This window comes from Hemitrygon akajei, chromosome 7 (genome assembly GCF_048418815.1).
Source record: "Hemitrygon akajei chromosome 7, sHemAka1.3, whole genome shotgun sequence".
Lineage (NCBI taxonomy): Eukaryota > Metazoa > Chordata > Chondrichthyes > Myliobatiformes > Dasyatidae > Hemitrygon > Hemitrygon akajei.
Window position 1 is genome coordinate 47,529,626 of NC_133130.1, and position 12,487 is coordinate 47,542,112.

At 40.4% G+C, this 12,487-nt stretch overlaps 1 protein-coding gene across 1 annotated transcript in view; it reads left to right on the forward strand.

The window, feature by feature from the left end:
- Positions 1-12,487, forward strand: part of bpnt1 (bisphosphate nucleotidase 1) — a 32,928-nt gene that overhangs the window by 3,876 nt on the left and 16,565 nt on the right. Inside the window, exons 2-6 of the mRNA XM_073050802.1 lie at positions 6,050-6,154; positions 6,553-6,660; positions 7,874-7,922; positions 8,452-8,543; positions 9,264-9,461. Coding sequence (XP_072906903.1) covers positions 6,050-6,154; positions 6,553-6,660; positions 7,874-7,922; positions 8,452-8,543; positions 9,264-9,461 — 552 coding nt within the window. The remainder of the gene's footprint in view (positions 1-6,049; positions 6,155-6,552; positions 6,661-7,873; positions 7,923-8,451; positions 8,544-9,263; positions 9,462-12,487) is intronic.

The following is a 12,487-nucleotide window of genomic DNA, read 5'->3' on the forward strand; positions in this document are numbered from 1 at the left end:
AAAAGTTTGTGAACCTTTTGCAATTACCTGGTTTTCTGCATTAGTTACTCATAAAATGTAGTCTGATCTTCATCTAAGTCACAATAATAGACAAACACAATCCGCCTAAACTAAAAACACAGTGTTTAATCATTCACTGTCTAGGTTGGAAAAAGTATGTGAACCCTTGTACTTAATAACTGGTAGAACCTCATGGAGCAGCAATAACCTCCACCAAACGTTTCCTGTAGCTGCTGATCAGACTTGTACAACAGCGAGGAGGAATTTTAGACCATTCCTCCAAACAAAATTGTTTCAGTTCATCAGTATTTCCGGGATACCTTACATGAACAGGCTTCTTCAGGTCATGTCACAGCATCTCATTGGGTTAAGATCTGGACTATGACTTGGCCACTCCAAAACACAGATTTTCTTATTTTTAAATCATTCTGTTGTTGATTTACTCTTGTGTTTCGGATCATTGTCTTGTTGCATCATCCTACTTCTATTAAGCTTCAGGTGATGGACCGCGAACCTGTCATTCTCCTGTAAACTGTCTTGATACAATTTTGAATTTATTGTTCCCTCAACAACAGCAAGTTTCCAGGCCCTGAGGCAGCAAAGCAGCCCCAAACCATGGTGCTCCATCCACCATGCTTCACAGTTAAGATGAGGTTTTGGTGTTGGTGTGCAGTGCCCTTTTCCCTCTCATCTGTCCACGGAACATTGTCCCAGAAGTGTTGTGGAACATCCAGGTGGTCTTTTGCAAACTTGAGATGTGCAGCAATGTTTTTTTTGGAGAGCAATGTGTTCCTCCATGGTGTCCTTCCATGAGCACCATTCTTTTTCAGTGTTTTTCTTATAGTGAACACATGAACATAGACTTTAGCAAGTTCTAGCAATTTCTGTAGACCTTTTGCTGATACCCTTGGGTTCTTTTTCATCTCCTTCAGCATTGTACGTTGTGATCTTGGTGTGATCTTTGCAGAATGCCCTCTCCTTGGGAGAGTAGCAAAAGTACTGAGATTCCTCCACTTGTAGACAATTCCTCTTACTGTGGACTGATGAACACTCCAGTCTTTAGAAATGCTCTTGTAGCCTTTTCCAGCTTCATGCATCTCTATAATCTTTCTAAGGACCTCTGAAAGTTGTTTTGATCGAGTCAGGCTGCACACAAACAGATCTTTCTTGAGAAGAGCAGGCTCTGTCAGTAACCTGACTATGTGTGTCTTTTTCTATTGGGTAGGGCACCTCTACAACCCACACGTTGAATCTCATCTCTCTCATTGATTGGAACACCTGACTTCAAATAGCTTTTGTAGAAGGCATTGCCCCAGAGGTTCACCTATTTTTTTGAACCTAAACTTTGATTGTCTAAATGTTGTACTCAGTATTGACGAGAAGTACAATTGTTTGTGTGTTATTAGTTTAGGCAGATTATGTTTGTGTATTATTGTGACTTAGGTGAAGATCAGACCATATTTTATGAGTAATTAATGCAGAAAGCCAGGTAATTGCAGAGGGTTCACAGACTTTTTCTTACAACTGTACACAAATTCCAATCAGTTACATTTCAGTGGCTTGGTCTGGCATCAATAAAGTCTTACTAACATATAGTTCATAGACACCAAAAGCTCATGTAAGACACTGGTTAGGGTTTTTACTGCTTTGCTGTAGGTATTTCATTTTAGCAGTTCTACAAGAGCAGTCTGTTCTGCTTTAAACCTGTTTCGGTTGAGATTGAAGCTTTGTTGTTCAACTTGCGAATGTGCTGTCAACCAGTCAGGATGGTGGAATTGGGAGAAGGTTCTGGAGAGCTCTGGGTTGAGTTTTTTTGGTGGGAGCTTGGATAAGGCAAGAGGATAGCTGAGGATGCTGTCCCTGTTGCACAAGGTGTTTTGTGCAGATGAATGGCTTCAAGGAGGAAGGACCAGTAATCCCGTGGGAGACCTGTTTGTTTGAGATGAATTTCGAACAACATTTGGAAGATGGGTGTGTGCTGTCACACAGACTGACGGTCCAGTGCGTGAGTGACAAACAAGTTCAAGTGCACATTTGATGTTTAAGACTAATGGGCCTTTTTTGTTGCAAACACGAGGAAATCTGCAGATGCTGAAAATTCAAGCAACACACATAAAATGCTGGTGGAACACAACAGGCCAGGCAGCATCTATAGGAAGAAGCACTGTCGACGTTTTGGGCCGAGACCCTTCGTCAGGATTAACTGAAAAGAAGGATAGTAAGAGATTTGAAAGTAGGAGGGGTGGGGGGAATGCGAAATGATAGGAAAAGACTGGAGGGGTTGGGGTGAAGCTAAGAGCTGGAAAGGTGATTGGCAAAAGGGATACAGAGCTGGAGAAGGGAACGGATCATGGGACGGGAGGCCGAGGGAGAAAGAAAGGGGGAGGAGAGCACCAGAGGGAGATGGAAAACAGGCAGAGTGATGGGCAGAGAGAGAACAAAAAGGGGAGAGGGGAAAATAAATAAATCAGGGATGGGGTAAGAAGGGAAGAAGGGGCATTAACAGAAGTTAGAGGTCAATGTTCATGCCATCAGATTGGAGGCTACCCAGACAGTATATAAGGTGTTGTTCCTCCAACCTGAGTGTGGCTTCATCTTGACAGTAGATGAGGCCATGGATAGACATATCAGAATGGGAATGGGACGTTGAATTAAAATGTGTGGCCACTGGGAGATCCTGCTTTCTCTGGTGGACAGAGCGTAGGTGTTCTGTGAAACGGTCTCCCAGTCTGCGTCGGGTCTCACCAATATATAAAAGGTCACACCGGGAGCACCAGACACAGTATACCATACCAGCCGACTCACAGGTGAAGTGTGGCCTCACCTGGAAGGACTGTCTGGGGCTCTGAATGGTGGTGAGGGAGGAAGTGTAAAGGCAGGTTCCGCTTACAAGGATAAGTGCCAGGAGGGAGATCAGTGGGAAGGGATGGGGGGGACGAATGGACAAGGGAGTCACGTAGAGAGCGATCCCTGCGGAAAGCAGAAGGGGGGGAGGGAAAGATGTGCTTGGTAGTGGGATCCCGTTGGAGGTGGCGGAAGTTACGGAGAATTATACGTTGGACCCGGAGGCTGGGTGGGGTGGTAGGTGAGGACAAGGGGAACCCTATCCCGAGTGTGGTGGTGGGAGGATGGGGTGAGGGCAGATGTGCAGGAAATGGGAGAGATGCGTTTTTCCAATTTCCCTCGGGATCAATAAAGTATGTCTGTCTGACTGTCTGTTTGAGAGCAGAGTTGATGGTGGAAGAAGGGAAGCCCATTTGTTTAAAAAAGGAAGACATCTCCTTTGTCCTGGAATGAAAAGCCTCATCCTGATGCGGCAGAGAAGGAGGAATTGTGAGAAGGGGATAGCATTTTTGCAAGAGGCAGGGTGGGAAGAGGAATAGTCCGGGTAGCTGTGAGAGTCTGTAGGCTTATAGTAGATATCAGTAGATAAGCCATCTCCAGAGATGGAGACAGAAAGATCAAGAAAGGGGAGGGAGGTGTTGGAAATGGACCAGGTAAATTTGAGGGCAGGGTGAAAGTTGTAGGCAAAGTTAATGAAGTCAACGAGCTCAGTATGTGTGCAGGAGGCAGCGCCAATGTAGTCGTCGATGTAGCGAAGGAGAAGAGGGGACAGATACCCATATAGGCTTGGAACATGGACTGTTCCACAAAGCCAACAAAAAGGCAGGCATAGCTGGGACCCATACGGGTGCCCATGGCTACACCCTTGGTTTGGAGGAAGTGGGAGGAGCCAAAGGAGAAATTATTGAGAGTAAGAACTAATTCTGCTAAACGGAGGAGAGTGGTGGTAGAGGGGAATTGGTTAGGTCTGGAATCCAAAAAGAAGTGGAGAGCTTTGAGACCGTCCGGGTGGGGGATGGAGGTATATAGGGACTGGACGTCCATGGTGAAAATAAGGCGGTGGGGGCCAGGAAACTTAAAATCATTGAAAAAATTCAAAGTGTGAGAAGTGTCACGAACATAGGTGGGAAGGGATTGAACGGGGGGGGGGGAATAAAACAGTGTCAAGCTATGCAGAAATGTGTTCGGTGGGGCAGGAGCAAGCTGAGACAATGGGTCTACCTGCAATGTTTTTGTGCAGTTTATGCAGTCCAGTGTAGGTCTGTAGTCTAGTGTAGCTTTCTCTGTGTTTTTTTTTATTACATAGTTCAGTCTAGTTTTTTGTACTGTGTCATGTAACACCCATGGTCCTGAAAAATGTCGTCTCATTTTTACTATGCACTGTACCAGCAGTTATGGTCGAAATGACAATAAAAGTTGACTTGACTTAAAATGGTGGACGGCGTTCTCCTTCCTCGGTTCGTAAGTACAAGTTGTCTGTAAGTCGGACGTTCGTAACTCGGGGACTACCTATATATGGTCATTAGTACATTGTGCAAGTGTGCTACTATGTTCCACATTAGAACAGTAACTATGCTTCAAATATACTTCATTGGTTGTAAAATGATGAAAAAAGAGTGTAAATGCACTGTGACTGCAGGACACAGCTCAGTACATCATGGAAACCAGCCTCCTCTTCATGGGCTCTGTCTACACTTCTTGCTGCCTCAGTAAAGCAACCAGCATTTTGAAAGCCCCTGCCCACTGCTGACATTCTCTCTTCTCATCTGTCCATTGTGCAGGAGATACAAAAGCCTGAAAACACCTACCACAAGGCTCAAGAACAGCTTCTAACCTGTTGATAAAAGACTATTTAATGGATCACTAGTAAAATAAGATGGACTCTCGACTTCCTAGTCTACGTCACTGTGACTTTACACCATATTGTCTGCCTGTCTTGCATTTTCTCTGTAGCTCTTACCCTTTATTTCGTATTCTTTTATTGTTTTACCTTGTACTGTTTCAATGCACCGTGTAATGCCTGATAAGATAAGCTTTTCACTGCACCTCAGTACCTGTGACAATAATAAACCCATTTACCGCTATGTGTCAGAAATAAAGCAATGGTCTACAGTATTTATTTATTGAGATTGAGATACAGCCTAATCACAGGATCAATTAACCTACCAACTGGTACATCTTTGGACTGTGGAAGGAAACCACACATGGTCACAGGAAGAATGTATAAGCTCCTACAGACAGCGGTGGGAATTGAATCCGGGTCACTGGTACTGTAAAGCGTTGTGCTAATCACTATGCTCCTATGCCACCCTATGGTATTCAATATTAAAATGGTATTCAGTGCTACATAAAAAAATTAAACACAAGAAACCTAGCCTTTCTGCATTGTGTTGATAATATATTTTAACATCAGAGCTGTTACTTTGATGGATACGTTGCAGCCAGCCAAGTGCCAAACCTGTGTAATTCTAGCTGGTGTGACTTATTAAAGCAGAAGTTGCACAGATTGGTGCCTTTGCCCTGTAGGTTACTCTGGGGTGCAAGGGTGATTTTTAGGATGCCTAGTAATTAATAATTTAACACATTGATTTCAATTGTTTTAATTTGCCCATGTTAAAAGCAATAAATAACTAAGTTGAGTATCTCACCATTCTGTAGTATAAGGTACAGTTCAGTGAAGACTCACTAAACTAAGCCTCAACTGTTAATTATTTTTAAGATACTTTTCAGTTCAGTTTCTTGTGATCTTAACTGCTGTGTAACACTGCATGCCATTGCCACATTTGTGATGTAAATGTAAAATTTTGTAATTCTTCATACATTGCATCAGGACTGTGTATATAAATTTGTTGCTTGAATTAGAAATTGCATATGTTCTTATCTTTTCATACAAACGTTTGTACAATTGAGCTGATATTTCAACTTTTCAGTTACGTGACAGGCATAAATTTTCAGAACATGTACAACTGCTGTTCTATTTGTAGAGCCAAATGCAAATAAGAATTGTAGAAACTGGTGGTGTGCAGAGCAATATCATCTGTGTTAGAATATTAATTAGCAAGTCTCGTGGAACTGGGTGATCCAGTTATTTCAGTCTGTGTAAAATATAGTGTACAGTATATTTTGTGGTATTCTTTGTCTTTGTTCCAAAGAAGAACAAACATGGATCAATAGTTTACTTTGTTTATATTTACAATATATGTAGACTGGAGCCAATGACTTACAAACGAAAGCTGACCTGCTGGTGCAACAAAGCATCTGTTCATCACTGGCACGTAAATTCCCCAAACTAACTATAATTGGGGAGGAGGTAAGGGCGTTAGCACTCTATTAAATTTATATTTCCATGTGAATGTTCTGTAAATTTCTATCTCCAGAGTTTCCAGTTCCATATTTGAAACAATATTGTGAGAATTTTTGTTTATCAGAAAACAGCTTGTATATTATTCCTCATTCACTTGATTTCTTTTAGGTTAACGCCCAATTCATATCTACGTACAAGATTGGTAGTGGAATTGTATTGTACACAGGTTTTTATTGTAAACTGTGTTGAAAATTTTGAACAATCGATTACTGTGTTGAAAATTTTGACCAATAAGCCTCTGGATTATTTACTCCTCAAGAAACATAATCACTGCACCATTTTATAAAGAATATGTGGTGATGGGGAAGTAAGGACATTTATAATTGCAGCATTTTTGTTTTTAGGATTTGCCTTCCCAAGAAATTGATGAAGATTTAATTGAAAGTGGTCAATCTGAGGAAGTGTTGAAGTACTCCTGTCCAGCTCAGTTCAGTCATCTCAAGGAAGAAGATGTGAGATTAATTGGATTAGGAATGCTTAATCTACAAGATGAAGAAAAATATTTTCTTAAGTTTCAAAGAACTACTTGGGTTTCATACTTAAACTTGTTGCTTAATTTTCCTTTTGTGGTTTTCTTTTAATTCCTAACTATAACTGGTGAACCTAGTTTGAGCGAAGTGCTAAGACAGAGCAAGAATTTACAGGAACTGGCAATTTCCAGTCCTATTTTATACATTCTTCTCACACATAAAGCTGCAGAGTAATTGTGGAATTTTGCCTCTGTGTTTGGCAATTTGATTAATGAGCAACTTCAATGTTAGAATTTCTGGTTTTAGAGTGAATTTGTCTGGTTTTACTTGTTTCTTTTCATCCCTTTCCCATTGCATGGTCTAGCTGAAAGAAAACAATGTTATATTGATACCGTGGGTAGTGCAGTGCTATCTGTGTAGAATTTGCGCCTTTCTGAATTTTCATTGGGTGTTAGGTTAATCGGTGATTGTAAATTACTCTTAGTTTGGGTGACTGGTGGGAAATTAAGGGTGCTAATAGACATGTGTTAAGAAATGGGCTATAGGAGAATGATATTACTGTGATTGCTCTGGGAACTAGCAAAGACTAACTGAGATCAACAGTCTTATTTTACATCAAGAGAAAATATAGGACACCTGAAAAGAAGCTTCTTGAGCCTGTTCTGCTGTTCAGTGAGATGGGTGATCAACTATGTAACTGATGCACTTGTCTTTTCCCTGTAATTTTTAAAGACTTTGATTGACAAAAATCTATAAGTACCTGAATTAAGTAGTTGAAAATACCCTGCCTCTATTGCTATCAGATGAATACAGATAAGCCTCTAACTGCATTCTTAAATTCAGTTTCTTAAGGCAATTGCATTTAATCTATTAATTTCCAAGTAGCAGAAATAGTTTCCATCTAACAGTTACCCAAAATGAATCACTACTCAGTCATCTAAATTCAATGGAATGTGATCCCAGCTTTAACTATTGGGATCTAGACTTCATTCTGTTAAATATACATGGTACTGCATCCTTCTTAAGGTCTAGTGTCCAGAACTGCATATAGTACTCCATGTAACTCTGAAACATAACTGAAGATAATATTGAAGGAAACAATTACATGTTAAAAATGGAAATACAACTATAATAGCAAAATTTTTAGGCTGCATCATACATTTAGGAAAATGACATATAATCTAATAAATTTCAGATAGTGGTTTGGGTCGATCCTCTTGATGGTACAAAGGAATTCACAGAAGGTAAGGTGCTTAATTTAGTATCAGAGATTTGAAAGAGATGTTTTATATTTGTTGAACCAAAAGATGAGAAAAGTAGAGCATTTAGAGAAGTTGGGAGACTTTTACTGATGTAAAGTGGATGGTCAAATCAATAAACTTCTAGATAAATTACTCTCCGGACAATACACTGAAGGAAATATTTGATATTAGGTGCTAAGAAGCCCCACAATGTTGCTTATACTGTTGAACATGCATACCAGTGTTTTCCAGATTGGGAATGCAAACAGGTTGGAAATTTTGCTGTTCACAATGTTTCTTGCTTGCATCCAACAAAAGCTGTTTTTCAAAAATTGTGTTAACCACAGTTTGAGGTTTTATTTTCGAGGTATGGAGATTTTTGTTCTAAACATAAAAGAAAATCAACTATATTGAGCCAGAGGGAAAGTGACTGAGTTTGGGCTAATATTACACGGTGTTTCTGCCTTTCATCTGGTGGCTAGATCTGAGGCTAATTATATGCTTAGGGTATTTTTAATATTTTTATCTTTAGGCTTCTTGGATCATGTGACTGTCCTGATTGGAATTGCTTGTGGAGGTAAAGCAATAGCTGGCGTGATCAATCAGCCATATTACAACTATCAGGTATGATTTATATTTTCAAAAAATAGATAATGAAACAGCAAAGATCTGTGAAAAATTGGATTATGGAATTCTTAAGTAAAATCAATGTCTGGAAATCATTTACAAGTCAGGCAATATCTGTGAAAAGAAAGTTTTATTCCAGAACAATGACCCCTGATGAGAACTGGAAAAGTTATTGTAACTTGCAGAAAGGGCGAAGGGATGATGAGTAAAAAGGAATGCCTGTGATAGGGTGGATGGAGTCCAAGGTTCTCAGATGATACAAATCTTTGTTATAATTTATTAGCTGCTGCCTGATCGGTGTACTGTGAGCACTTATTGCTTTTTTAAATGTAATCAATCAGGGCTCTTAGCTCAAAAACTGTAAATTTCAAGAATTGAAATTAATGTAAAGAAATTAATAGCCTTGGAATGTTTTGAAGCAGGTTCTATTCACCGGTAGAAACTCAAAATGTAGGATGAGATATGGCATCACCAGAATACCCTTCGCAATATTGCATCCTTACAAGTGACATTTTTGTCCAACAAAAATCATTGGCTCCCAATTTGTTAAGTTTAAAATTTTCCAGGATCAAATTTGACTTTTTCTTAGAAATGAAAGGCAATTCAAAAGAGAAACAACTTTATGAAAAATCTAGTTTTTAAGTTGTACCATATTGCAGTAAAAGTTGTGAGCATGTATTTGTGTCAAAAATTTCATAGACATTTATATTTCTTCAGGCTGGAGGTAATGCTGTGATTGGTCGAACGATTTGGGGTGTTTTGAACCTTGGAGTCTTTGGAATTGAGATGAAAGAAATACCAGAAGGGAAACATATTATTACTACCTCCCGTTCCCACAGCAACAAGCTAGTAAATGACTGTATTAGTGCAATGAATGTTGATGAAGTAGTAAGAGTTGGAGGAGCAGGCAACAAGGTATGTGCTGAATAGGATTTGAAGAGGTGATTTTGAAAACTTTATTTATTTTTAAAGCTATTTTAAAGCTTGTTTTAGTGTTCTGATATTCGATTCTGTGTATCCAACTTCATGTTTTCTCAAGGCCTTGGAGTGCTATATTACTCAATGACTTTAAGATTGCAGAAGAGATGTATAAGGATGGCACCAAGATGCAAAACTTTAGTTTTGTGGGGAAGTTAGAGAGCATTTCATTTCCTTTTACCAAACCTTTTAGGGTATCCTATCACCGTCTGGTATGGGGTGGGGGCTATTGCCCAGGACCGAAAGAAGCTGCAGAGGGTTGTAAATTTAGTTGGCTCCATCTTGGGTACCAGACTACAAAGTACCCAGTACATCTTGAAGGAACGGTGTCTCAAAGGCAGCGCCCATTATTGACCTCCAGCACCCAGGGCATGCCCTTTTCTCACTGTTACCATCAGGTGGGAGGTACTGAAGCCTGAAGGCACACCCTCAGCTATTCAGGAACAGCTACTTCCCATAGAACCATCGAACATTACAGCACAGAAACAGGCCTTTTGGCCCTTCTTGGCTGTGCCAAACCATTTTTCTGCCTAGTCCCACTGACCTGTACCAGGACCATATCCCTCCATACCCCTCTCATCCATGTACCTGTCCAAGTTATTCTTAAATGTTAAAAGTGAGCCGGTATTTACTACTTCATCTGGCAGCTCATTCCACACTCCCACCACTCTCTGTGTGAAGAAACCCCTCACTAATGTTCCCTTTAAACTTCTCCCCCTTCATCTTTAACCCATGTCCTCCAGTTTTTTTTCTCCCCTAGCATTAGTGGAAAAAGCCTGCTTGCATTCACTCTGTCTATACCCATCATAATTTTATATACCTCTATTAAATCTCCCCTCATTTTTCTATGCTCCAGGGAATAAAGTCCTAACCTATTCAACCTTTCTCTGTAACTCAGTTTCTCAAGTCCCGGCAACATCCTTGTAAACCTTCTCTGCACTCTTTCAACCTTATTAATATCCTTCCTGTAATTCAGTGACCAAAACTGCACACAATACTCCAAATTTGGCCTCACCATCTGCCATTTTTCAGCCCATTTTTCCAGCTGGTCCAAATCCCTCTGCAAGCTTTGAAAACCTTCCTCACTGTCCACGACACCTACAGTCTTCGTATCATCAGCAAATTTGCTGATCCAATTTACCACATCATTCAGATCATTGATATAGATGACAAATAATAATGGACCCAGCACTGATCCCTGTGGCACACCACTAGTCACAGGCCTCCACTCAGAGAAGCAATCCTCCACTACCTCTCTCTGACTTCTATTGAGCCAATGTCTAATCCAATTTACTACCTCACCTTGTATACCTAGTGACTGAATCTTCCTAACTAACCTCCCATGCGGGACCTTGTCAAAGGCCTTACTGAAGTCCATGTAGACGACATCCACTGCCTTCCCTTCATCCACTTTCCTGGTAACCTCAAAAAACTCTTAATAGATTTGTTAAACATGACCTACCACACACAAAGCCTTGTTGACTCTCCCTAATAATTCCCTGTCTATCCAATACTTGTAGATCCTATCTCTTAGTACTCCTTCCAATAATTTACCTACTCCGGACATTAAATTTACCAGCCTATAATTTCCCAGATCACTTTTAGAGCCTTTTTTAAACAACGGAACAACTTGAGCTATTCTCCAATCCTCCGGCACCTCACCCATAGATACCGACATTTTAAATATATCTTCCAGGGCCCCTGCAATTTCAACGCTAGTCTCCCTCAAGGTCCGAGGGAATACCCTGTCAGGTCCTGCGTATTTATCTGCTCTGATTTGCCTCAAGATAGCAAGCACCTCCTCCTCTTCAATCTGTATAGGTTCCATGACCTCACTACTTGTTTGCCTTGTTTCCATTGACTCCGTGCCAGTTTCCTTAGTAAATACAAATGCAAAAAACCCATTTAAGATCTCCCCCATTTCTTTTGGTTCCATACATAGGCGACCACTCTGATCTTCAAGAGGACCAATTTTATCCCTTACTATCCTTTTGCTTTTAATATACCTGTAGAAGCTCACCTTGACTTCAACCTCATGTCTTTTAGCCCTCCTGATTTCTTTCTTAATTATTTTTTTGCACTTTTTATACTCCTCAAGCACCTTATTTGCTCTCTGTTTTTTATACATGTCATACATCTCACTCTTCTTCTTTATCAGAGTTTCAATATCTCTAGAGGACCAAGGTTCCTTATTCACTTTGCCTTTAATCCTGACAGGAATGTACAAACTCTGCACTCTCAAAATTTCTACTTTGAAGGCCTCCCACTTACCAATCACATCCTTGCCAGAGAACAACCTGTCCCAATCCACACTTTTTAGATCCTTTCTTGTTTCTTCAAATTTGTTTCTTTTCCAGCTTAGAACCTCAGCCCGAGGACCAGATCTATCTTTATCCATGATCAAGTTGAAACTAATAGTGTTATGATCACTGGAACTAAAGTGTTCCCCTGAACGCACTTCCGTCACCTGTCCTAACTTATTTCCTAATAGGAGATCAAATATTGCATCCTCTCTAGTCAGTACCTCTATATATTGATTTAGAAAACTTCCTGAACACATTTTACAAACTCTAACCCATCTAGACCTTTAACAGTATGGGAGTCCCAATCAATATGTGGAAAATTAAAATTCCCTACCATCACAACTTTATGTTTCCTGCAGTTGTCTTCTATCTCTCTGCAGATTTGCTCCTCCAATTCTCGTTGACTATTGGGTAGTCTATAATACAACCCCATTAATGTGGTCATACCTTTCCTGTTTCTCAGCTCCACCCATATGGCCTCGGTAGACAAGCCCTCTAATCTGTCCTGCCTGAGCACTGCTGTAACATTTTTCCTGACTAGCAATGCCACCCCCCACCCTTCATCCCTCTGCCTCTATCACGTCTAAAACATTGGAAACCTGGAACATTATGCTGCCAGTCCTACCCCTCCTGTAGCCAAGTTTCACTAATGGCTACAAT